The sequence below is a fragment of the Epinephelus lanceolatus genome, chromosome 22, assembly GCF_041903045.1.
Source record: "Epinephelus lanceolatus isolate andai-2023 chromosome 22, ASM4190304v1, whole genome shotgun sequence".
Lineage (NCBI taxonomy): Eukaryota > Metazoa > Chordata > Actinopteri > Perciformes > Serranidae > Epinephelus > Epinephelus lanceolatus.
In genome coordinates, this window is record NC_135755.1 from 4753540 (window position 1) to 4780867 (window position 27328).

Below are 27328 nucleotides of genomic sequence, written 5' to 3' on the forward strand. Positions count from 1 at the left end.
ACACTATTCCACAGATCAACAGTTGAAGGTGGTAATGCACAAAGAAGCGTATATATGTAACAAAAGCAAAAAAGATGAGCATTGTTAGTGAAATAAAAACAGTTCACAATGTTTAATATGGAAGGAAATTCAGCAACGCACTACACACAGTTTGTTTTGGCGAGAAACACTAAATATAGACAGATATTTTCTTTCTTTTTTTTTTTTTTAAACAAGACATCTCCAGACACTGTGTTGTATTGGTGGGATACAACAAAGGACTCTATTTCTTTAATATTACACAATAGATATAGAAGAGAGATAGAAGAGATGTTAAGTTCAAAAATATAAAACTGAAACCAGGTTTTTTCTTTCACAAAAACATTAAAGAATATTTCAGTTCGATAGCCTACATTTAAATGAGTTTCCCAGTATTCCAGAAGGATTGATTTGGGTCGAGTTCTCGCCTTTTTGTTTTCAATGAAACTGGAAGTTCTTGATGCGCACAAGAGGGACGGTAAAAGAGAGAGTTTCTGCAAGGCCACTTGTTTGAAAGTATTTGGCTCTGCATCCCCAGCAGTGGGAGAGATGTTTAGTGTAACATACAGCAGAGAGCAGTGATCATTATCTGTGCGAGGAACACTGTGCACACTTGAAGATGAAGACGCACTGAGGGCGCAGCCCATAGCGCAGAACCTGTTGTGAGTGAGACTCAGAGCCAGTGACTGATGATGATGATTTTTTTTTTTTTAACAACAGGAATTTGTGTTTTTAATCAGGCTCAGGCCCAAAACTGCTGCTGTGTTGATAGTAAAACACTCTTTACCAGCTGTTTAACACCATGTTATTTTTTGTCCATGTGGTTCTCTGACTTTTCTGTTGTTCTAACAATCACACCTTCTGTCATCTCCAACAGTTTCTCAGTGTCCAGCACCAGTGTCTCAAGTTCCATCAGTCTGTCATTCAGGCTCCATTTATTCTGAGAGATTATTTCTTTGAGCTTTATGAATCCTGGTGAACTGATGAATCCTTTATCTTCATCCTTCTCTCTTAAATCTCTCTCCACTGACTGAAGCTTTGTCTCACTGTCCTCCACCAGTTCCTCCATCTTTATCTTTTGACTATTCAGTTTATCTCTCTGCTCCTTCAGTCCCTCCATCTGTTTCATCAGTGCATCCACCATGTTTTTATGTTCTTCCTCTGCCATGAGCCGCTGTGCTTCTCCTGGTGAGGTCATCTTGGTTTCTGTTAGCAAACAGAGACAATATACTGTTGAAGTGTGCGTCTATTTGTTTGATTGTGCATGGAAACAGTGTTGAAATTAAATGCGACAGTAATACTAAAATAATTACATTTTTTTCACATTTTATTGCTTCTTGAACCTTTTACCTACTTTTCCTATTACTTTAGCCAAAATAGACAGACAGTAGCATAAATACATTTGTAACTTACTGATTTTGTTCTGTCTCCATTTCCATGCAGCAAAACCAACTGCAGCAACACAAATGAAGCAAGCAACCAAACTGATGCTGATACAGGCTGCAGAACTACACGGGGCCACAAAGAGATCATCTGAAATAATAAAACAAAATTGCGTTATAGTTAAAACCCTGTTATATTTCACACACCACATCATACATATGGCAAGCCGTTTTAACATTTAATAGCTAGGTTGGATATGTATTGCAGATATCCTTAATTCAATTCTTCCTATTCAAAAATAACATTTCAGATATCCACAACTACATTTTTACTAGGACAAATGACATCACTTTTCTTGTGTATGGGGTTTCTCATTACAGATATCTACATCTGAATTACGACTATCCCTAATCCCAGTTAGAGATATCTACATCATATTTTCGACTAGTCGTAATTCCAGTTCAAGATATCTTCAACCCCCCCTTGATTCAAGATATCTAAAAATACAATTTAGATATCTTGAATTGAGTTTTACTTAGTCAGAATAACACTGTAGATATCTTGAAGTGGAATTATGACCAGTCAAAATGATGTTGTAGATATCTCAAACTAGAATTAGGGATAGTCGTAATTTAATTTGTTGTTTGTTAATTTTAATTTAATCTGTAATCAAGTTGTGGATATCTTGAAAATAATTCTGATAAGAGATATCTCAAATTGGAGATATCTTTAACTCTCATTCTGCCTAGGCAAAATGTAATTGCAGATATCTTGAATCAGGGTTTTGACAGTTATCTGTAAAAGTGGGAGCCGGGAGCGGCTTGTTATTCAATGAATCAAACCCATTCAAATCATCGACCACTGAAGCAGTATTTCTCCAGCCTAGCTATGAATCAGAATCAGAATCAGAATAACTTTATTGTCCTTATTTGTCTTGAACAACAAGGCGGCTGCGGCTCACAATTTAAAATACAAACAACATTCACAAGACGTAGAGCATATGAGGACAGTTCAGTGCTTAGATGGTATCTGGGAAGTCCATCCGGTTTTTTGCACATGACCCAGCAAAGAAAAGTGGTTTGTGCAGGAGTTCGAGTATTGCACATGACCCAGTAGAAATATATTGCACAAATTCGAGAAAAAGTGACCTGTGCAGGGATCAGTACACAGATAACATGGCAATGACATGACATAAAAAAAGAAAACATAAGATTATTGCACATGACCCACCAAGATTTATTGCACAAATTCAAAAGTGATCTAATGATCAAAGATAGGATAAGCACCCATAATAAAACCACAGGCAAGTGCAGTTTTTAAAATTAAGATTTTAAAACTGAGATTGAGCAGGTTGTTTGTTCAGAACAGCAATTGATGCTGGGAGGAAAGAGAACCTGTACCGGTTTGTTTTATACCTACAGGCTCTATATCTTCTACCTGAAGGCAAGAGTTCATAATCTGGGAACAGAATATGTGAAGGATCATTCAGGATACGATGAGATTGTTTGAGTACAGATTCTTCATAAGTAAGCTGAAGGGACGGATAATTTTTTGCACCGATCACCTTCATGGCCACTTTTATCATTTTCTCAATCTTAGATTTGCTCTGTGTAGTGAGGGAGCCAAACTAAGATGCTAAGCCGTATCTGATCAGGCTACCCAGGACAGCATTATAAAAAGTTAACATAATTTTACTGTCCACACCAAACAATCTGAATCAGTGGAGGAAATGCAATCTCTGAGCCAATTTGTTGCATAGAAAGTCCACATGTTCGTTCCATTTGAGTTGATTATCTATCATCACACCCAGATATTTGTAGGAGCCAACCTGTTCAATTTTGTAGTCATCTATGACTACAGGATCGTGTGTGCCCACACCTCTGGGGTCAAAGATCATTTCTTTAGTTTTTGTAAGATTAAGAGAGAGATGATTCTTTTCACACCAGATCTTAAAAGTGTCAGCTTCTTTGTGGTACACCAAGGGGGAAACATCTGCTCGTAGCAGGCTTAAAATTACAGTGTCCTCAGAGAATTTTATCATGAAGTTATTCGCCTGGTCACTTCTGCATTCATTAGTGTACACAGTGAATAAGAAAGGGGAGCTCACAAAGCCTTGGGGAACTCCAGTGCTGCAGTATTTTGTTTCAGATAAAGTTCCATTTATACAGACCTGTTGTGGTCTGTTTGTTAAAAGCGAGTGGAACCATTTGACCACAGAGGGATTCACATTTAGGTCTAAAAGCTTATCTATAAGCAGCTGTGGACAGACTGTGTCGAATGCTGACGTAAAATCAGCAAGTAAGACTCTGGCGTAGGCCTTAGGGTCTTCAAGGTGTTTGCTGATTAAGTGAGACACACTAATTATTGCATCTTCTGTACTATGCCCTGCTTTATAAACAAATTGGAGGGGGTCGAGACAAGAGGATATCGCAGGTTTTATCATGTTTATTATTATCTTTTCAAAACATTTCATAACCGAGCTTGTTAAAGATATACTGTAGGTCTGAAATGCTTATTCTCTGTAGGACACGTTACCTTTGGAACAGGAATGATTTTTGATTTTTTCCAGAGCTCAGGGACAGTGTGATTCTTTAAAGACATATTAAAAATAAGATGCCATGCCTCAGTCAGTTCAGATGAGCAATATTTGTACAGACATACAGGTAGGCCATCAGGGCCTGTGGATTTCTTATTGCATACATTTTTAAAGACTGACTGTACCCGTAGGGGATCGATTTCTACCCAATCAGATAGGACATCAAGAGAATCAAGCATGCCACACATTTCTGAAGGAGAGGAGTTTAGAGAGTCATGTCTTAAAAAGAAGTCATTAAGATAATTTGCTCTGTCCAAATCATTCAGCGTCATAATGTGCTTTTTACCAGAAGGCATATTGGTGACTTTTTTCATAGAGTTCCAAAGTTTTTTATTGTCCATTTTGCAGAAGCTCTGTTCAATTACTCTGCGATGTTTGTCTCTTGCCTTCCTCAGCATCATGTTCAGCTCCTTTTGTGCTACAGCCACGCCCATTTGATCCTTATTGTTGATGGCGAGCTTTTTTTTTATTGATGCAGGCTTTGACCTCTTTAGTAATGTGTGGTTTGTTGTTTGGGTAGTGGACCACACACTTTTTAGGGATGATGTTATCAACACAGAATTTAATATAATCTTTGGTGGTCTCTGTAGCCTCATTTAGTTCCAAGTGATGGAAAATGTTCCAATCTGTGCAGGAGAAGCAGCCTCTCAACGTGTCCACACTGTCCTCATTCCACTGCAGGATCGTCTTCTGTTGGGGTTTGCTCGATTTGAGTGCAGATTTGTATGTGGGCAAAAGGTGGACAGTCAGATGGTCAGAATTTGAGAGAGGAGGAAGGATCTTTGCTTTAAAAGCATCTTTAATGTTACTGTAGCACTTATCTAGTACCCTGTCATTTCATGTGCCCCGTTTGACAAATTGGTAAAAACCAGGCAGTGCAGGCTCCAGGCGACAGTGATTCAGGTCCCCTAAAACAAAAACAGGGGCCCCCGGGGTGCGTTGCAGTAGGATATGTACACTCTTTGCTATACCATCTGCAGCATTTCCACTGGGGGGAACATAAGTTGCACACAAAATAATGTTCCCAAATTCCCTGGGTAAGTAAAAGGGTCTCATGGATATACAAATCATTTCAAGGTCGGGGTCACATATCGTTTCTCTGATAGTTAGTTGACTGCACCAGCTGTCTCTAACATATATGCAAATACCCCCACCTTTAGTTTTCCCAGAGGAGGCCTCTCTGTCTGCCCGCACACATGAAAAGCAGCAGTTGGATCAAAAAGTCAGGAATATCTTTGCGGGGCCACGATTCCGTGAAGACCATGATACATGATTCTCTGTATTCATGGACGAATCGTGTGTTTAGTCTTAGCTCCTCCATTTTACTGCACAGTGATCTCACATTACTCAAGATGATTGAAGGAAGAGGTGGTTTATTACCGCTTCGTTGAAGATGTTGTCTGACACCTCCACGTTTGCCTCTCTTTTGCCGTTGCGGTCCACTGGCAGCCGGTCTCCTTATCACCTCCGAGGGCAAGTACTCCGGCGGTGAGTCCCCACTCCGCTGGCAGGCAAGCAGGAACTCCTTCGTGTAAACAAGGTGAAATGCATTATCCGTGGAAGGTGTAGAGGGTGGGAGCAGGCTCTTACAAAGTTCACTGATAGTCAGGAGAAGTAACAGTAGTGGTAGGAGAGTCTTCATAGTAAAAGACTTCAAGTGGTCCGCTTAAGTTCGCTGAGAGCCTCCGCTGCTGCAGTCAGTTAGCAGCTAACTAGCTGGAGGCTAGTGAGTGCTAGGTCCGAAGGCGGCGTCTGCTGGCGTCTCCCGGCGTCTCCCGGCGTCTCCCAAGTTTGCGGTCAAAAGTGTGTTTTTTCGAATGGACAGACTACCAGAGTTTGTGTGGACACACAAAGCACGACTCAGTTCTTGTGTGCCAAGTAAAACGTTAGTAAATACACATAAAAGTGGTTAAAACGAGCAACAAGTAGCCACAGCAGCACCGTGTCCATGTCGCCTGCAGTGCAGCGCCACTGGATGTGATGCTAAAACAAGTTTTTGACAGGGTTTTTCAGTGTTCAGTTGTATTGTTTCCTGAGCCAACATCCAATGGAAAGCTTGCCATAATGAGCAACAAATGGGATGCCTCGCATGAGCAATGTCTTGCACAATCGTCATAATTATGCTTGAGATATCTTTAACTTCCATTCTGCCTAATCGAAACTGAATTACAGATATATGTAAATGTAATTTAGGATGTGTGACGAGTCGAGTGTCGTTTTCAGTGACGTCATTGCTGATATCTGAATTACAGATATCTCTAACTGTCGTTTTGACTGGTCAGAATGAAGATGTAGATATCTTGAGTGACAATTCTTACTAGTCACGATGTAATCACGACTAGTCAAAATGAAGTTGTTGATATCTATAATGTTAATTAGTCAAGCATTTGGCGAATTCTTAGAACATAACTAGTCATGTGACAACCCCCAGACACTATGGGAAACAGCCAAGTGCTTCATAAGAGGCACATGCGTAGCCTTTGCCTCCAAGCTAAAATTTGAACGTGATAAACGACTTTCCGAAACTGAGGTGGAGATAGAGAAAGTGGAGAAGGCACAAAGAGAAACACTCACAGAAGCTGTGCTCGGTGCGCCAAGGGGAGAATATAGGAGTATATCCATAAGCAAGGCTGAATTTATTCTGCACAGAACAAAAGAGAGATATTATTATGATGGCGACCGGCCAAGTAGGTTATTAGCACTTTAGTTAAAAGAAAGCGAATCAAAAGCAGTGATAAATGCCATTCGAACAACGAATGGGGAGGTTGTTACAGACCCCAGCGCAATTAATGATGTCTTCAGGAATTTTTACAGCAGCCTTTACACATCCGAATGTTGTGCAGACACAGAGGACTGCACCTCATTTCTTCAAAAGTTGGTGCTGCCCAGTATAAACCATTCGTACGGCTTAAAACTAGAGGACCCCATCTCATTAGTAGAGCTTGAGACAGCAGTCAAAGCTCTCCAGAAGGGCAAGAGCCCTGGCACAGACAGTCTACCTCTGGAGCTGTATCTAGCTTTCTGGGACCAGGTTGGACCTCTCATACTTGGTTCTAGAAATTTTGCCATTGAACAGGGATTATTTCACCGGAACCAGAGAAATGCACTTATTACAGTTTTATTCAAAAAAGGCAAAGATCCGCTGGAGTGTTCAAGTTATCGTCCATTCATTCATTCATTCATTCATTCATTCATTCATCTTCTAACTGCTTCATCCTCTTGAGGTTCGCGGGGGGGCTGGAGCCTATCCCAGCTGCCATCGGGCGAGAGGCAGGGTACACCCTGGACAGGTCACCAGACTATCACAGGGCTGACACATAGAGACAGACAACCATTCACGCTCATATTCACACCTACAGACAATTTAGAGTTATCAATTAACCTGCATGTCTTTGGACTGTGGGAGGAAGCTGGAGTGCCCGGAGAGAACCCACGCTGACACGGGGAGAACATGCAAACTCCGCACAGAAGGGCTCCCACACCCGGGATCAAACCGGCAGCCCTCTTGCTGTGAGGCGACAGTGCTAACCACCACACCACCGTGCCGCCCAAGTTATCGTCCAATCTCGCTTATTTGTGCAGATGTAAAACTGTATGCAAAGGTTCTGGTCAGTCGCATGGATACAGTAATTGGGAAACTGATTCATTTTGACCAGACAGGTTTTCTGAAAGGGAGAGTAGCAGCTGATAATGTTAGGAGGCTTGCTCATGTTATTGAAGCCGCAGATATTATGCCAGATGATTGCTCTGTCCTGTCACTTGACACCCATAAAGCCTTTGACAGGCAAGAATGGAATTATTTGTGGTTAGTCATGGAAAGGTTTGGATTTGGGCAGAACTTCATATCTATGATACAAACACTATACAATCATGCGACAACATCAGTTCTCACGGGTACTTGTCAATCACGAGCCTTCCCCTTACATCACGGCACCAGGCAGGGCTGTCCACTTTCTCCTCTGCTCTCTACCCTGTCCCTAGAGCCGCTGGCGCAGTCAGTCAGAGAGAGCGACACAATATCTCCCATAACTATAGACCAATCTAGACACTACATTTCACTATATGCGGATGACTGCCTCCTGTTCATATCCAACATTCAGACATCACTACCACAAATTCAAAAACTCTTTGACTGGTTCAGAGAAATGTCAGGCTTTAAAATCAACTGGACTAAGTCTGCCCTTCTTCCATTAAACGTGGCTGCGAAAAATACCAACTCGGCTGTTAACATCCCTATTTGTACATCCTTTACATATCTTGGCATTAAAATCTACCCTACTCTTAGCAAAACAGTTTGAAAAAGAAAATTACAGAAGATCTGAAAAGATGGAGTTCTCTTTACGTTTCTCTGCAAGGCAGAGTCACGGCTGTCAAATTCAGTGTCCTGCCTCGGATCAATTTCTTTTTCTTTATGATCCCCCTAGCACCACCACCCAATTTTATCACGGAAATGCACTCTCTCTTATCCCACTTTATATGGGGAGGAAAGCGTGCACGAATCAAACTTAACACCTTACAGAGAAGCAAACTCACCGGAGGGTTGGCTGTTCCTAACCTAAATTTTTATTATTATGCCTTTCAGATTAGGCCATTACATGTCTGGAGGGACAGAGAATCTGATATCCCTTGGCGGGCCCTAGAGGCAGCACGGGTGAAACCCCATCGATTGGAAGACCTGCTGTATACGGGCAGGGGGTGTAGAAACATTAACTTGTGCTATGGGAGCATTATAATCAACTCAGTAGCAGCATGGCAAAAAGTTGAGCTGATGATGGGCAACATAAGTTCTTTTTACAAAACATCTCCACTTTGGAATAACTATCGCTTTCAATCAGGCGGGCAGCCCTTTACGTCTCCACCGTGGTTAAATAAAGGTGTTTCCACTTATGGTGACATTTTTAACAACAAGGGACTTCATACATTTCAAGATATTAAAGAGACCTATGACCTACCAGGCACCTCCTGTTTTCTCTACTTAAGACTCAGATCCGCCATGAAAGCATATGGGGTGCCCTGGGACAAACCCCTGCCAGAACACCCTGTGGAGAAGTGGATTGGTCCTGGGCAGAGCTCTCAACGGTTAGTCACGCGTATATATAATTCTCTGCTTGATCGATCTACTAATGCACTGGCAGTTGAAAAGATGCAGGAAAAAGATCTTCAAAGTACGGATTCAGAGCGTGATTGGGAACGGATATGGTCCAATCTAAACATTACTTCTAAAAATCTGGCGCATCAACTCATACATTTTAAGATGATCCATAGAGCATATGCCACTCCTATCAAATGCTTTAAAATGAAACTGATTACTAATCCTAACTGTACTCACTGCCAAGCTCAGATGCCGGGTACAACAATGCACATGTTTTGGGAATGCTCAGTGATCAATGACTTTTGGGTTCAGGTTATGTCGTCTCTGTCAGAGCTATTAGGATCCGCAATATTGCCTAGTCCCCGCCTTTGTCTACTCAATGATGACTTGTCGCTATCTCTCAATTTGAACCAACGTAGATTACTGTTAGCAGGCCTAACTGCAGCAAAAAAGGCTCTACTGTCATTGTGGTATCACCCCAATATATGCTTGACTCACAATTGGATGGCCTCCTATCAGAGTATAGCTTCTCTTGAGTGCACAACGGCATGGCTCAATAGAGCCAGACCCACTTCTGTACAGACATGGTCCGACATAGCTGTATCCATAAGAGACTACCTCAAAAGAAGAGCTACACCCCTCCCACACCTTACCACACAATAACATAAGACCTTAGACATTCCTGCTTTAATAGTTTAAAGAAACTGACAGATATGTAATACATGTATATGGAATAATGTCTTTTAATAATGTTTTTTTTCCCTTTCAGTCCACTTCTGCTTTTATTTGGTTTCATTCATTACTGACAGGATTATTTTTTTTTTATCATTCTATAAAATACATCTTGTGACTCTGTCTTGTTTTTCCCTTATTTTTAATTGTTAATGTGCTACCTTACTGTTGTTGTTTGTTTTGTCTGTCCTTTGAAAATAAAAAATGTTGATCACCAAAAAAAAAATTAGTCAAGAATTAATAGTCAAGTTTAGTTATAAAATGTTAAAACAGCTTGCCATACATACATACATGTATCAGTGATTTCTACCTGGAACCTGGATGTGTGTCTCTCTGGTCTGGTTGATGTTGTTCTGTTGGACTCTACAGGTGAAGCTGTTGCTGTGTCTCTTCTCCACAGTCACTCTGCTGCTGACAGCATAGAGGTCATCAGGACCTCTGACTGTCTCTGTAGGTCCAGCAGAGAGGAGCTTTCCCTCACCGTCCAGCCACAACACCTCAGGCTCTGGATACCAGCCTGCAGACTCACACTGTAACACCACTCCACTGGAGGATCTGTCGATTCCTGCTAAACTGATGACAGCCTGGGAAGCAGTCCCTGATGAGCAGAGTGAGACATTTCAACAGCAGCTTAATGAGTCAATGCCTTTCTGACATATGCACTTGATTCCTGTTGTAGGTGGTAAAGTTGTCCAGATTCAAGAAATGTAGGAACACATGCATGACTTGAATTGCAAGTTTATTTTTTGGGAAAACTTGTGAAATGCATAGTTGAGTTTGATATTGAAAAGCTACATTTTGGGGTGGGGGGGATATGCCCCTTTAATTCCTTGCAATTGCCATTTTCTGCTATTGGCTGGAGTCAAACCATACATTCAGTCCAGCATCTGCGGAGCATTGATCACTAATTAGTCTAAGCAGCAGTAACTAAGAATATGAAGCATGAAATAGGTTAACACCAGTGAAACACTTTCCTGTAATGGCATTAGAGTAGAGGAAAGCTTTAATGTCCACAAAGGGCGTTTTTTTCTTACAAACACAAACAGCTATCAACAGACAATAATATTAATCTGTGCATGCTTACCAACAACAAGCTGAACAGTTGAGTCTTTATCCAAATCTGGAAAGTAACACCTGTATGTTCCCCTGTCAGAGAGTTTGACTTTGGAAAGTTTCAGTGAAATGTCTCCCTGCTTCAGTTGGTTAACAGACACTGATGTTCTTCCTTTGTAGGACGGATGTTGATTAACATGAAGGTTTTGATGTTCGTGCCACACATGGACAAATCTGGGGTTCAAATCAGGTCTCGCCCACTCAAACGTCATGCCAGGAGCATCAACAGCTGGTTCCAGACGGCATGGCAAAATTACGTCCTCACCAAGCATCACGATAACTGGCTGGAGTGGTCCAACTACCTGAGACTGACCTGGAAAGAAACAGAAACAGTCAGACTCAGACCAGTCCAAGCCTTTCCATATCAGTGATGTTAAATATTTACCACCACTTTTTGTGTTTGTTGCGTGTCTACAGTCCCTGGATGGCAGTCAGATTACTTTATTAGCATCACTGATCAACATTTCTCAGTATCATAGCACAGAGAGCATCTCTTCCCACAGTAAATATACCAGCTTCAGTGTCTTGCCACACTTCATTGTTTTCAGTTAAACACACACTATTTTTTTCCTGTTGTGACTGTGTGTAAGTTACCTCCACAGCAGTGTGTCAGGAGAAGAAGGACAGCAGTGTTAAAAAAGACTGAAACACTGAGAGCAGTCAGCCCAGATTTAGACAGCCTCTTCTTCAGGTGAAGCATCATGAAGTTCTGTACAATTGAAATAAATACATGATAAATAGAATTAATGTAAACCAGCTACAAAATATGAACTCCAAAAGACAGACTGGGAATAGTGGGTATATGTGGTATCTGTACCTCAGCTGGTACAGGTTGGAAGGCTATGTTTTTGCCACTGGACATTATAAATTAAACCAGGTTGATGCAGGGAGTCCCCCAAGGTTTGATTCTTGAGCCTCCAACATTCAATCCCAATATGCCCTGTATAGGCCAAATCATGAAAGACAAAACCGATGAGCCGTGATTTGCTATTATACGATTTATATAATCTCTATGCAGATCACACCCAGTTTTACCCTGCTCTTTCACTGAGTCTATGTACTCTTCAAGAAGTGTATATAATATAGTTTAGTAGTAACATTGTTTGAACTGAAAGTAAGCTGTGTTTGAAAGGTGATATTGTAAAAAGGGAGACAAAACAAAAAAGGAAACAAAAAATATTTCTGACACAGTATTTACATATACAGTACAGGCCAAAAGTTTGGACACACCTTCTCATTCAATGCGTTTTCTTTATTTTCATGACTATTTACATTGTAGATTCTCACTGAAGGCATCAAAACTATGAATGAACACATGTGGAGTTATGTACTTAACAAAAAAAGGTGAAATAACTGAAAACATGTTTTATATTCTAGTTTCTTCAAAATAGCCACCCTTTGCTCTGATTACTGCTTTGCACACTCTTGGCATTCTCTTGATGAGCTTCAAGAGGTAGTCACCTGAAATGGTTTTCCAACAGTCTTGAAGGAGTTCCCAGAGGTGTTTAGCACTTGTTGGCCCCTTTGCCTTCACTCTGCAGTCCAGCTCACCCCAAACCATCTCGATTGGGTTCAGGTCCGGTGACTGTGGAGGCCAGGTCATCTGCCGCAGCACTCCATCACTCTCCTTCTTGGTCAAATAGCCCTTACACAGCCTGGAGGTGTGTTTGGGGTCATTGTCCTGTTGAAAAATAAATGATGGTCCAACTAAACGCAAACCGGATGGGATGGCATGTCGCTGCAGGATGCTGTGGTAGCCATGCTGGTTCAGTGTGCCTTCAATTTTGAATAAATCCCCAACAGTGTCACCAGCAAAACACCCCCACACCATCACACCTCCTCCTCCATGCTTCACAGTGGGAACCAGGCATGTGGAATCCATCCGTTCACCTTTTCTGCGTCTCACAAAGACACGGCGGTTGGAACCAAAGATCTCAAATTTGGACTCATCAGACCAAAGCACAGATTTCCACTGGTCTAATGTCCATTCCTTGTGTTTCTTGGCCCAAACAAATCTCTTGTGCTTGTTGCCTCTCCTTAGCAGTGGTTTCCTAGCAGCTATTTGACCATGAAGGCCTGATTGGCGCAGTCTCCTCTTAACAGTTGTTCTAGAGATGGGTCTGCTGCTAGAACTCTGTGTGGCATTCATCTGGTCTCTGATCTGAGCTGCTGTTAACTTGCGATTTCTGAGGCTGGTGACTCGGATGAACTTATCCTCAGAAGCAGAGGTGACTCTTGGTCTTCCTTTCCTGGGTCGGTCCTCATGTGTGCCAGTTTCGTTGTAGCGCTTGATGGTTTTTGCGACTCCACTTGGGGACACATTTAAAGTTTCTGCAATTTTCCGGACTGACTGACCTTCATTTCTTAAAGTAATGATGGCCACTCGTTTTTCTTTAGTTAGCTGATTGGTTCTTGCCATAATATGAATTTTAACAGTTGTCCAATAGGGCTGTCGGCTGTGTATTAACCTGACTTCTGCACAACACAACTGATGGTCCCAACCCCATTGATAAAGCAAGAAATTCCACTAATTAACCCTGATAAGGCACACCTGTGAAGTGGAAACCATTTCAGGTGACTACCTCTTGAAGCTCATGGAGAGAATGCCAAGAGTGTGCAAAGCAGTAATCAGAGCAAAGGGTGGCTATTTTGAAGAAACTAGAATATAAAACATGTTTTCAGTTATTTCACCTTTTTTTGTTAAGTACATAACTCCACATGTGTTCATTCATAGTTTTGATGCCTTCAGTGAGAATCTACAATGTAAATAGTCATGAAAATAAAGAAAACGCATTGAATGAGAAGGTGTGTCCAAACTTTTGGCCTGTACTGTATATATATATATATATATATATATATATATATATCAAAATGAATATCATAATCCAAGCAAAAGATCTCTTGAAGATATATTTGAAAATATCAAGGCAATGCTGAAGTCAGAGGCTGGTACAAAAGACACTTAGGAAAAGCAAAAGAAACGTCCTGACCTCATAGGCATTTAAATATTAAAACATGAATCTGAGGTGTATTTTATAATACATGTCACATACAGCCATTATACATGATGGACATTGCATAACAATAACATAAGCAAATCACCAGTGCACAGTTAAACGGGTGACAACCAATCCTCAGATGGCCATTTTGTGTGGTCCTCTACAAATATTTGTGTGGGAGTCTCTATCTCAACATGGCTGCCTATAACCGTTGGTAACAACTGTCAAAAGACAAACCTGCGCGCGGCAATAAAGATGATAAAACATTAACTAGTTGCATATAAACGTTCCACTCTGAACCTGATCCACCTGCTCACAATATCCAATGATAAAATGCTGGTTTATTACTGTTGTTTGAACAACTCTTATGTTGCACATGAAAACGAAGCAACCATTTTTATGCATTACAACATTATATATATTTTCTAAATATAGAGCAAATAATAGAATTGGAATTGGAATATCTATAAAAAGAGAACTTGTTTCTATAACTTTTTGTCAAAAGAATTAAAAAAGAAAAGCACAGTGCTGCACTTTGCTGCATCAGTGAAAGGGTTTCTAAGTAACAATGCAGTCAAGAAAATTACTTGTCAACTGATGAAATAAGTGCAGTAATAAAAATTACTTGTGCACAATTGTGACTGATGAATAAAACAAAGAAAAACAGATAATTGTGACGACAGACCTGCCTTTATTACAGGCAGTTAAGAAATTATTGCTAACTTCCGAAAAATAAAACATTAATGTTAGAAATTCAAAGATAAAACTGAATCTCTTACCTGTTTTGTGCCTCAGCGATGGTCTCACTGCAGTAAAGGAAGCTACACAGTCAAAGTCCTTAATCAAGGTACTCTGACCCTGGCTATCTGTAATAAGATGGGCGTGGCCACCAAGTGATTCTACATGTGTCTCACATCTCACAGCCATGTTCAGCCAACTGAACATTACTAAATGGTAATGCCCTTAATACTCAACTGCTCCAGTGGAGCTGCTTAGTAACCAGCAGATGAAACTGAGTGTGTGTAAGTGTGAGTGTCAGTTGCTCGTCAGTAAAGCTTTTTTTGTTGTTGTTGTATCTAGGCATCCAAGTAAATTTGTTTATATTTCACCACCATATAATTATATATTTCTATCTGTGTTCTGAGTGGTTTTGAGATATTGAGCTTCAAAGTTTTTGCATTCCAAATAGCAAAATTGATATGTGGATCAAACCTCTTTCATACACAATTTATCCAATTCATGGAATTATGGGGTTCTGTCTTGCAAAACATAAAAATACACTGTCCCCGTGGCAGGATAACATAGCTGTGGAAACATCATGGCCACCCCTGGTGTCCCTCCAGGTCTACCAGGTGACTATACAGCTAATTTTGAGCTGCAAAACCACTTTAACATTTTTTAAATGTTAGCACCACTAGCTGTGCTGCACTGCTAACTGTGCTAACAGAGCTAACAGCACTTAACAATACTAAATGGGGTTTGCTGCTTAAAATAATGGCCATGATGCCTCCACGGCAAAGCTGAATATCTCAATTTTGACAAAACTCAGATAGAACAATATATAGTGCTACTGTAAGGTGATGATTCACCCTGGTTTTAAATGTCTATCTCTTAAAAAATTGCTACCATTCTGCCACAATGTAGGACATTATGTCATATGGATTACTGTGATTTTATTTTGTTGATCTGTTTTGTACACACAATATCTATTGCACATCTGTCTGAAGATGAAAAAAAAAATGAAAAAATGAGACTTAAAATCAATGTGACTTTCTGACAGTCTGTCAGTTACTGTGAATAATCCACGGCCCTCAATGTCAGTAAAATGTTTGCCAATAAACCAAGATTTTACTCAGCAGGTTTACATGACTCTCTGTGTGACATGTGTCAGTGCAGTAACAATTATAACTTGCTCCCACAATGAAAAGATTGGTAATTCTTCTTATATCCCAATCCAACACATAACATTTCATATCCCCTACACAGTAAGTAAAATGTAAGTATTATTTATGTGACCCCACTGGATGTCTGTGATTTTGGTCTCAGTCAAATTTAAGCAGTGATGATTTATTATTTGAAAGAAAAAAACAACAACCCAAAACTGTTTTTTAAAAATGTTTTTCTTCATTTATATACAAAGCTTTTATGATTTGAATTCAAAGAAAACCATCACAAAGATACATCAGAAATAATCATATGCAACTGTTAATTTTTGGTATTAGATATTGGTCAGAAAAAACTTAAATTCATTGCCAGTGAGCATCAGATAGTTTTAGAAAAAATAGTATTTGGTAGAGTTGATAGACAGTACTGAAAACATCAAACACATAATCCAGCCAAGTTTTGCAATTCACTCTAAAATGTATTTGCTCCTGAAAATGATCTGTGCATGAATCTAATAATTTTAAATCGGTATTGTCCAGTAATTACTTCCACTCAGTCGCTGTACTGACTATAGTATTTATTTTCTGCAGTAACTGCTCCACATGCAGTACCAGTTTTTCCCGTTCTGTCTTGTGCTCATCTAGCTTCCATTTGACACCTAACAGGTCTTGTTTTTCTTTTAATAATCTCTGTTTCTCATCTGTCCTTTCTCTCTCACTCTCTGTTATTTTCCTGTCCACTGACTGAAGCTTCTCTTTGTTCTCCTTCTTCTGTCGCTCCAACTCTTCAAGCTGTGAAAGGAGTTGACCTCTGTGATTCTCAAGTTCTCTTCTGATTTCCTTCAGTGAATCCAGCACATTGTCTTTCTTCTGTATCATCTCATCATAGTTTGATAATTTCTGCTGTAATTCTGTCAAAGATAATTAACATTAAAAGATTTGTATTACAGACAAAATTAAGACACAATTCAGTTACAGATCAAGAGTCTGACTCACCTGAAACTTTCTTCTTCAGTTCTTCATTCTGTTTCATCACATCTGCCTTTTCTGCCTCTGTCCTCTGTAGCTGTTGCTTCAGTGCATTCAACTCTTTAGTCAAGAAGTGATAGAAGATCAAAGAGACATTAAAGCACAAATGAACTAAAAACAGTACTTAATTAAACTGACAGTGAGCACACAAGCTCAATAAGGGGCCCAGAGCAAGAATCATCTGACTCTGTGTGTATTCATTGTGTTTTGTGTCTTTCTGTGTGTTGATTATTTTGTCATGATTGGATTTAAGAGCATGAGATGGATGTCAGGCCACCTAGGTGGAAGGAAGTTCAGGAGGTGGTCAGGCGTGCAAAGGCTTCTTCGGCCCCAGGGCCTAATGGAGTCCCCTACCGGGTTTATAAAAGTGCGCCTGATACCCTTAAATTTTTGTGGAAACAGCTAAGAATAGTTTGGGAAAAACAAATTATACCAAGAGCATGGCGTAGGGCAGGGGGTGTCCTCATTCCTAAGGAGAAGGAGTCTGTGGACCTTAGCCAATTCCGGATGATTTCTCTCTTGAATGTGGAGGGGAAGATTTTCTTTAGTGTAGTAGCGCAGAGACTAGCTAGCTACTTAGAAAGGAATAGCTTAATAGATACCACGGTGCAGAAGGCAGGAATACCAGGTTTTTCAGGGTGTTTAGAGCATACTAGCATGATCTGGCACCAGATTCAGGCAGCGAAGATTAACAAAAGGGACCTACATGTAATATTTTTAGATCTTGCAAATGCGTTTGGTTCAGTACCGCACAGCCTCATTTGGAGTGCGTTTGACTACTTCAGAGTGCCACAGGTAGTTGTTAACTTAGTGAAAGCATATTTTCAGGATATTAGGTTGTGTCTAAGTACAGCAGGTTTCACAACAGGTTGGCAGAGGCTAGAAATAGGCATCATGGCAGGGTGTACAATTTCTCCATTAGCATTTACTTTGGCAATGGAAGTAATCATCAGGGCTTCTAAGTGGGTGGTAGGTGGGGAGAGACGGCAGAATGGGTTGCATCTTCCACCAGTTAGGGCTTACATGGATGACATGACACTGGTGACCACAACAATGCCATGTACAAAGAGGCTACTAGAGAAGGTAAATAAGAACCTCAAGTGGGCCAGCATGAAAATCAAGCCTAGTAAATCTAGAAGCATCTCGATATGTAGAGGGAAGTTAAGTGATAGGAAGTTTGTCATAGATGATGAGGACATCCCAACAATTAGGGAAAAGTCAGTAAAGAGCTTAGGTAGGTGGTACAATGTAGAGTTGAATGATAAGGAACAGGTGGTGAAATTTAGAAAAGATGTGGCTGAAGGATTGGATAGAATAGATAAATCAGAACTTCCAGGAAAGTTGAAGTTGTGGTGTTTGCAATTTGGGCTATATCCTAGGTTAATGTGGCCATTGTCAGTTTATGAAATTCCAATATCTGTTGTGGAGAGAATGGAAAGGTCGGTTAGCTCCTACATTAGGAAGTGGTTGGGCGCTCCTAGGTGCCTAAGTAGTGTTGCATTGTATGGAAAAGGGATACTTCAGCTGCCAGTATCTAGTTTAACAGAGGAATTTAAATGTACCAAGGTCAGGACAGAGCTCTTGTTATCTGGGAGTAAGGACGTGGTAGTTAGGAGTGTGGTTCCAAATCCAACCAAGGGGAGGAAGTGGAACCCAAGATCGGCAGTTCAGGAGGCAGAGGCAGCTCTTAGACATGCAGAGATTGTAGGTAATGTTCAGTTTGGCCGGGGAGGCCTGGGGCTTGGCTCAGGTAAACCGGTATGGAATACAGCAGGCCTCAAAGATAAAAGAAAGCTGGTTGTAGAACAGATACGCAGACAGGAAGAGATAGTAAGGGGTGCAAAGGTAGTGGCCCAGGCTAAACAGGGACAGTGGTTGAATTGGGAAAGTGTAGAGAAGAGGAAGCTTAGTTGGAGGGACCTGTGGAGTATGGAGGAGAATCGTATTAGATTCCTGGTAGGGGCTACATACAATGTGTTACCAACCCCCCAGAACCTAAAACTGTGGGTAAATGAGGACCCATCATGCCCATTGTGTTCACGTACCGCAACTTTAAAGCATATTTTGTCAGGCTGTAAAGTTGGCTTGTCACAAGGCCGATATACATGGCGACATAATCAGGTGTTGAAATGTTTAGCTGCAGGCATCGAAGGGAAACGAAGACAGGTGAATTCAGAAGGTGTTAAGGATAGGGGCTTAGTAATTCAGTTTGTCCGTGAGGGAGAGAAATACAGAAGGGATAAGTTAGTGAGGAGGCAAGGGTGTGGCCGCCTAGAAGGTGCTTGTGATTGGGAAATGCAAGTAGATTTAGGGGGAAAGCTTGTTGTTCCTCAGGAAATAGTCTGTACCAGGCAGAGGCCTGACTTAGTGTTGTGGTCAGTGAGTCAACAGATAGTTTATTTCATTGAGCTGACAGTTCCTTGGGAAGACTCAGTGGAAGAAGCCTATGAAAGAAAAAAGCTTAGATATGCAGACTTAGGAGCAGAAGCTGAGCAGCGAGGATGGAAGACTAGGATTTGTCCAGTGGAAGTGGGGTGTAGGGGATTCATAGCAAGATCAACTGTCTCACTCCTGGGGGAACTCGGAGTGCGGGGACAGAATTTGAGGAAGACAGTGAGGGAAATGTCAGATGAAGCAATTAAATGCAGCCAGTTTATCTATTACAGAAGAAATAATGTCAGCTGGGGGCCAGCAGGGGGAACTACTAAGCAGGGCACATAACTCCTTGAGATCAGGTGGAGAGATCCACTTCCTGTCAGGAGAAATCCAGGAAGAGGAAGCATTTAAGTGTGGGAGTGGCCTATTGGAATCCATTTTGTTTGAGGCCATGCGGCAAGGTGAGTGTGCTTGCTGATCCTGTAAGTCCAGTTAGCTCCTTTAACTTTAGCTTACATTGTAGTTATGCTATGTAGTGTGTGAAATAGAGTATGGTGAATGTGACAGGAAAGCTAGTATCAGCATTGCTTCTGCCTGGAGCTCGCATGTATGGAGCCTGGGTTTGGTTGAAGATGGCAGTGCTGTTTGGGCTGAGAAAGCCATGTGTAAGTAAGAAGGAAATCCAGGAAGAGGAAGGTTATTTAAGTGTGGGAGTGGCCTATTTGAATCCATTTTGTTTGAGACCATGCTGCAAAGTGAGTGTGTTTGCTGATCCTGTGAGTTCATTTATCTCCTTTAACTTTAGCTTACATTGTAGTTATGCTATGTAGCATGTGAAATAGAGTATGGTGAATGTGCTAGTAAAGGTAGTATCAGCATTGCTTCTGCCTGGAGCTCGCATAAACGGAGCCTGGGCTTGGTTGAAGTTGGCAGTGCTGTTTGGGCTGAGATCACTGTCCAGCCTCCTGGAGGTGTCATTGTTGTGAGGGCTCGTCCTGGGGAGGTAGACTGTACAGCCTAACCCGGCGGGGGAGTGTGATAGCCTAACAAGGCTTCCTTCCCTGGGTCTACCTCCTCTGTGGTAGTATAGGTAAGGTAAAGGAGGTTGTTCGGTTAGTGTGGGGAGCAGTGAGACCTGGCATTAGGGGAGTGTCTCTGGGACGCCAGAGATCACTGTCTAGCCTCCTGGAGGTGTCGTGGGACTAACTAGACGAAACACCGGTGAAAGGAGGTTCCCACCCGATGACCCCAAAGACATGTTAGTTATCACTGCTCACGGGTCTGTATAGTTAAGCCTTGCCATAATAGCTTATCGTAGGGCTTAGGAGGATTATTCACTGAGTGCTGATCCCTTTTTTTTTTTTTTTTTTTTTATTAGAGCACAAACTTCTTGTGTTTATTTGAATTAATACACATGTATTCAGGGGTATGCACCATGTAAGTCAACTTCTCTTCTCTAAGTATCTCTGTGACTGGGAGATAACCCGTTCACCTCCTACAGTCAGCACCACCCTGATTATTATACTGACACAATTCAGTTACAGATCAAGAGTCTGACTCACCTGAAACTTTCTCCTCCAGTTCTTCATTCTGTTTCATCATATGTCTCAGTTCTGCCTCTGTCCTCTGTAGCTGTTGCTTCAGTGCATTCAACTCTTTAGTCAAGAAGTGATAGAAGATCAAAGAGACATTAAAGCACAAATGAACTAAAAACAGTACTTAATTAAACTGACAGTGAACACACAAGCTCAATAAGGGGCCCAGAGCAAGAATCATCTGACTCTGTGTGTATTCATTGTGTTTTGTGTCTTTCTCGGTGTTGATTGTTTTGTTATAATTGGATTTAATACACATGTATTCAGGGGTATGCACCATGTAAGTCAACTTCTCTTCTGTAAGTATATCTGTGACTGGTAGATATTCCAGCAAATTTGCATCATGTAACATATTCACCTCCTACAGTCAGCACCACCCTGATTATTATACTGACACAATTCAGTTACAGATCAAGAGTTTGACTCACCTGAAACTTTCTTCTGCAGTTCTTCATTCTGTTTCATCACATCTCTCTGTCCTCCCTCTGTCCTCTGTTGTTGTTGCTCTGTTGTATCCAACTCTTTAGTCAAGAAGTGATATAAGATCAAAGAGACATTAAAGCACAAATTAACTAAAAACAGTACTTTATTAAACTGACAGTGAACACACAAGCTAAGGGGCCCAGAGCAAGAATCATCTGACTCTGTGTGTATTGACTGTGTTTTGTGTCTTTTTATGTTGTTCATTTTTTTTATAATTGGGTTTAATTATGGGTGTCGCGGACGCGGGGTAAATGCGGGACATGTCCCCCGCACTTCCCGTATCTGTGCCCTCTGTCCCAAGCACTTAACATGTAATAACGTGTTTTTCCGAGCCGTCTTTAAATGCACCATGAGTAGGCGGCGCCAGGCGGCATACACATGCTGTTCTGTTGTGATGTGAATCAATCGCACAGATGAGACGTGTGCTGCTGGGCAGTACTGCTGTGTGTTAACTATGTTCAGCAAACCAGCCAGCAAGAAGCAAAAACCTTGCACAGTTTCTTCCAAACAAACCGTGTAAGTTGAGTAATGCTGCTGCATGTAAATAATGTTAGCTAAATGATGACTAATTAATAGATGCCAATATATCAAGTTAAGCTAGTTAACAAGAACACTAATGTTATTGTTACCTATGTTAAATCGCTTGCTAGCTAGTTTTATGCTAGGAAAAAACCCACTCCTCCATAATAAGAACTTGTGCTCACTATTGCTTTGCACATATATTTTTAATCTTTATTGCCACAATATAAAGAGCAGGGTCAGGGAGGATACAGTGGACCAGAGGCCAGTAATGATGATCATGCAGGGTCTTCACAGGTAAGGAGAGATTATAACTGGCTGAGAGAAAATATCTATAGCATAAAAGTGACTTTGAGGTTAATTTCCACAGCTATGTCACCACTACTATTCTTAATTCTATTTATAAATTTTGCTTTGCACATTTATTATCTATATTATTGCAATAGATAGAAGAGGGACAGGGAGAAACCAGGCAGGTATCTGGCACTTAATTATCTGGCTACTTACCCTGTAGATGTTCGAGGGTCATTCTGTTTCAACTCAAACAGAGTTTGGCAGCTTAAACTTTAGATTTTGATAGTATATAATTTTAAAAAACCAAAGTCAGTCCCCTGGTGCTGTACTGTGGCTATTTGTGGTTATGTAGTTCTTTAGCCGCTAAGGAGAGGTGCAATTGAATGCGAGAGGATGATAAATCACTCAATAGGCCTCTGAACAATTTGTCCCCCTTACTTATGAAATGATGGCTACGTCCCTGGGTTTAATGCACATGTATTCAGGGGTATGCACCATATAAGTCAACTTCTCTTCTTATCTTCAACTGGCAGATATTCCAGCAAATTTGCATCACGTAACATATTCACCTCCTACAGTCAGCACCACCCTGATTATTATACTGACACAATTCAGTTACAGATCAAGAGTCTGACTCACCTGAAACTTTCTCCTCCAGTTCTTCATTCTGTTTCATCATATGTCTCAGTTCTGCCTCTGTCCTCTGTAGCTGTTGCTTCAGTGCATTCAACTCTTTAGTCAAGAAGTGATAGAAGATCAAAGAGACATTAAAGCACAAATGAACTAAAAACAGTACTTAATTAAACTGACAGTGAACACACAAGCTCAACAAGGGGCCCAGAGCAAGAATCATCTGACTCTGTGTGTATTGACTGTGTTTTGTGTCTTTTTATGTGTCGATTATTTTGTCATAATTGGATTTAATCATGGGCGTGGCGGACGCGGGGTACACGTGGGACATGTCCCCCGCACTTCCTGTATCTGTGCCCTCTGTCCCCCGCACTTAACATGTAATAACATGTTTTTCCGAGCCATCTTTAAACGCACCATGAGTAGGCAGCGCCAGGCGGCATACACATGTTGTCCTGTTGTGATGTGAATCAATCGCACAGACGAGACAGAGCAAGAATCATCTGACTCTGTGTGTATTCATTGTGTTTTGTGGCTTTCTGTGTTGATTATTTTGTCATGATTGGATTCAGTACACATGTATTCAGTGGTATGCACCATGTAAGTCAACTTCTCTTCTGTAAGTATCTCTGTTACTGGTAGATATTCCAACAACCCATTCACCTCAGTCAGCACCACCCTGATTATTATACTGACAGAATTCAGTTACAGATCAAGAATCTGACTCACCTGAAACTTTCTCCTCCAGTTCTTCATTCTGTTTCTTCACATCTCTCAATTCTTCCTCTGTCCTCTGTAGCTGTTGCTTTATTGTATCCAACTCTTTATTCTTCTTATCTTTTGTAAAAAGTGGTCAGTTTGAAGAAGACATCTAAGCTAATCAAAAACTAAAAACAGTATTTTATGACAAAATGACAGTAAACACACAAGCTAATAGAGAGGCCCACAGCCATAGTCAACTGACTCTGTCTAAATAAAGTTTTACTTACTTTACTTACTTACTTTACTTTCTGAGTGTCAATTATTTTGTCATAGTTTGATTAAAAAAAAAGAATTTGGAGTTGTTATGTTGCTGTCATCAGCCTGATGTGTTTCACTATGCTCACCCAGGACTGTATTTCTTAACTTATCTTTTAATTGTATTCTACTTCCTGTCATGTGAAACCTCATGAAACAATTAATCAAAAACCCTTACATACAGTAAACCATTAAGAAACTTTATGGTTATAGTATGGAAGTGAAGTTCAGCATAGATTACTGTTCTTTTTTTTTATAATTTGTTGTTACTGTTAGGTTTTGTACAATAACTGCTGAACCTGACTGTTCTTTAATAGCACATAAAAAGAACACTAAAAACAATAGAATATGCAAGGGAGGCAAAACGCTTGAAAGTCAAAGAACCTTAAACTGAATACACATTTGATAAAGTCAGTATTCTTAAGCAAAAAGTCACATACCAATACACGGAGGTGCTGATGCATGCTTTTATCTCTTCTTGTTTAGACTATTGTAATGCCCTGCTCTCTGGTCTTCCCAAAAAGACAATCACCAATCTACAATTACTCCAAAACTCAGCCGCACGAGTGCTGATGAAGACCAGAGGGCGGGCGCACATTACACCGGTTTTGAAATCGCTGCATTGGCTCCCCATGTGTTTCAGGATCATTTTCAAGGTTCTTTTATTAGTTTTTAAATGTCTTAACGGTCTTGGGCCATCTGATTTATCTGACCTGCTTTTATCATATCAACCCTCGCGGACCCTGAGGTCCTCCGGCACCGGCCTTTTAATCGTTCCAAAAGTCAGAACAAAAACCCAAGAGAGGGCTGCAATTGTTTTTATTTTGTGAAGCACTTTTTAATGTATGAAAAGTGCTATATAAACAAAGTTTGATTTGATTTGATTTGAATAAGAAAAGTAATATAAACCTACAAAATCATAAATAGAACAAAATAAGTAGAAGACTGTACATAACTTCAGTTTTTTTTTATAGTGACAGGGATTGGCCTGGGAGATGATTAACAGAGGGGACTGACTCGTGGGATGCACATGTGAGAAGAACACTTCTGATTAGAAACATACCTTAGTACTCATGAAGTCATTTAAGTACTGAGCGTTGAGCATCTTAGAAACTTAATTTGGTTTATAAGATTTAATGATTAACTGTATCGAATGCTTTTGAAAACCTCCTACTTTTATTAATCTATTAAGTAATCAAAGCTTTGACATCACTGTAACAGGTTATAAAGGTTATTATATATAATAAAGATTATTTACCTCTATATACATAGAAAGAGACGGCTGCCACAAAAGCACCCCCAGCCAAGGCGAGTTTCCAAACATCTGTCACATTCACCAATAGAACTGCCATGCCAGCAAAGACACAAAGAGCCAGCCAGAATGGGACCAAATGAGCTGAAATGATAAAGTACAGAAAAAAACATAATTTACATTACAGAAGAACCAGTTTTTTGGAACACTTTTTCTGCACAAAAGGCTTTTACAGGTTGTCTCCTAAAGACAGGCTGTAGCATTTAAGCTGAGGTATATCGTTCAGATTATTTTAAAAATCAAATAAACTTCTCATTTCCTCATTAAAGTCATCAATCTTAGATGAGTATTGTGGGACTGATGTCACAGTTTTTAATTGTGAATGAAAGTTATCTCCAAAGAATGTATCATCAACTAACCCACAGCAGCTCAAACCTTGTTCTGCATCATAACAGAAAGCAGAACTACACTGAACTAATTCAGCTTAGATTTTAACCTGTTGCATAATACAATTTACAGCAAATACAATTCAAGTTCTGCATCCCAGGTATCCAGCCTGTCCTTCAGATGTGTTCATTTTAATCAAACTCACTGAGCGTGGCCATTCATGGTTTAGAACATTAACAGGAACAGTTCAGTTATAGCTACAAAACATGTTCTTTAGTTCACAATGATCTGAAGTGAAAAACGTCATCATCTGATCTGTTACAGTTGAATAACCTGTGAAAGAGTTGTTTATCCACATCATCCATGAGCCTAAAACCAAACAGGTTAAATCCAGGACTTACCAGGACGGTGAAAACGCATGCCCTCAGCTGCCTCCGGTGTAAGTCAGTGAGCAGTGAACTTTAACCATGCACCAGCAGTGATTAAATGGTGTTTGGATAAGGTGCTCTGATTGGCTCACCTGTCTGGAGGAAGCAATTCCCTTCTGTGCGTCCAACAAGCTTAGTTATTTGACTTAGATATTTGAGTTTGATGAACAGTCAGACATCTGCTAACCCTGACCCTAACCAGCCTAATATTTCAATTCTCTGTATTCACGTTTAAGCCAAAAGCTAGCTCATGCCTCAGAGGCACCTGTTGGCTTTTAATATATAAGGAGATAAGTTTGTAATTGTTACATTATTTTATAACACAAGGGACATTATGTGCTAATGGTGGACATACAGAGCTTAAGCCCCAGCATTTCAGTAAAGTCTAGAACATTTAATGAACCACTTTAACAACACGACTCCAAGATCACTGTGCCCAGTTGTTGTTTGGCGGCAGCAGGCCAAGCAAAGCACCCCAGACATCCCTCTCCCCAGCAATGCTCTCCAGCTCCTCCTGGGGGACCCCAGCGCATTCCCTGGTGAGATAAGATTTGTAATCCCTCCAGCGTATTCTGGGTCTGCCCTGGGCCTCCTACCAGTGGGACATTCCGAGCACACATCTAACGGGAGGTGCCCAGGAGGCATCCTGATTAATTAAAGTATTTACATCACTATGCACATCTAACAATGTGCATAGTTGTGTTACAAATTAGGATTAATTTATTCTTAAAACATGCTCATTATTTTTAGCACGATAAGCTCTGGTAAGGTTAAAGTGATTCTTTCTGAGGATCAGTTGAACCATTGCAAGGTTGTGCATTAACACAAATATATGAATTCTTCTGGGACTATGCAACGAAATGAATTAGCTTTACAACAATCACATAACACTATCAATACTGAGTATTAAATGGTTCAAAATGGTACCTGGACAAAAGGACTTGACCAGCAGATAACATGTTTGAAATGTGGACTTCTTTATGTGTTATTGAAACTAAATTGCATTACTGTTTGTTGACAGATCTGCACCTCTAACAGAAGAGAGACATTTATGTTTGACTTTTCTTAAGTTCCTTGAAATTCCCTCATCTGTGCATATATCAGGAATATTTCTGTTTCTCTGCCTGCCCACACAGAGACATTCATAGCCTGATCAGTTTCTTTCATTTAAAACTTTATTTCCATAAAGCAGCAACATAACAATGATAGACAGATGTTGAGAACGACTGACACCCTGCTAATGTTTGTTGGCAGCTAATTAGCTGGTCAGCCCATATTGTTCCACACCACTGCCTGAACACTATCTGTCCATGACAACAGTTAGCAGTGAAAGGTTGTTCACTTTGTGCTGTGGTGCCCCCGGCAGGGAGCTGTCAATCAAACACATACACCCCAGCGCCCACTGACAGGCTTAGTATCAATAGAAATGTTTCTGATATATCCCCAAAGACAGCTGCTTCTAATGTTATCACTCTATTAAATGGCCATTATCTGTTATCATA

At 40.6% G+C, this 27328-nt stretch overlaps 2 protein-coding genes across 3 annotated transcripts; both read right to left on the bottom strand.

Annotated features, from left to right (window-relative positions):
* Positions 1–96: 96 nt before the first annotated feature.
* On the bottom strand, positions 97–14834 carry LOC117245892 (butyrophilin subfamily 3 member A2-like). 2 transcript variants are annotated; one of them, XM_033609494.2, is made up of 7 exons: positions 14713–14779; positions 11752–11874; positions 11529–11643; positions 10906–11247; positions 10132–10419; positions 1432–1551; positions 97–1224 (listed from the first exon to the last, which is right to left on the bottom strand). In XM_033609494.2, the coding sequence occupies exons 2-7, from the start codon at positions 11794–11796 to the stop codon at positions 824–826; spliced, it is 1311 nt and encodes a 436-aa protein (XP_033465385.2). In that variant the 5' UTR covers positions 11797–11874; positions 14713–14779; the 3' UTR covers positions 97–823. The 2 variants fall into 2 exon arrangements, with proteins under 2 accessions (XP_033465385.2, XP_033465386.2); XM_033609495.2 differs by lacking the exon at positions 11752–11874 and having other exon boundaries at positions 14713–14834.
* Positions 14835–16035: 1201 nt separating this feature from the next.
* On the bottom strand, positions 16036–25842 carry LOC117245949 (uncharacterized). Its single transcript, XM_078163951.1, has 8 exons — positions 25800–25842; positions 25018–25155; positions 23472–23579; positions 22752–22844; positions 21245–21337; positions 20784–20876; positions 16813–16905; positions 16036–16727 (listed from the first exon to the last, which is right to left on the bottom strand). The coding sequence occupies exons 1-8, from the start codon at positions 25816–25818 to the stop codon at positions 16360–16362; spliced, it is 1005 nt and encodes a 334-aa protein (XP_078020077.1). The 5' UTR covers positions 25819–25842; the 3' UTR covers positions 16036–16359.
* Positions 25843–27328: the final 1486 nt, after the last annotated feature.

Excerpts from the sequence above, each read along its gene's own strand:
- LOC117245892 (XM_033609494.2), bottom strand. The coding sequence starts at position 11,796 with ATGTCCAGTGGCAAAAACATAGCCTTCCAACCTGTACCAGCTGAG. Across the intron at positions 11,644-11,751 it reads TCCAACCTGTACCAGCTGAG|AACTTCATGATGCTTCACCT; the intron begins GTACAGATACCA and ends TCAATTGTACAG. Across the intron at positions 11,248-11,528 it reads CCTGACACACTGCTGTGGAG|GTCAGTCTCAGGTAGTTGGA; the intron begins GTAACTTACACA and ends GTTTCTTTCCAG.
- LOC117245949 (XM_078163951.1), bottom strand. Across the intron at positions 22,845-23,471 it reads ACTGGAGGAGAAAGTTTCAG|AGTTGAATGCACTGAAGCAA; the intron begins GTGAGTCAGATT and ends TCTTGACTAAAG. Across the intron at positions 21,338-22,751 it reads ACTGGAGGAGAAAGTTTCAG|AGTTGGATACAACAGAGCAA; the intron begins GTGAGTCAGACT and ends TCTTGACTAAAG.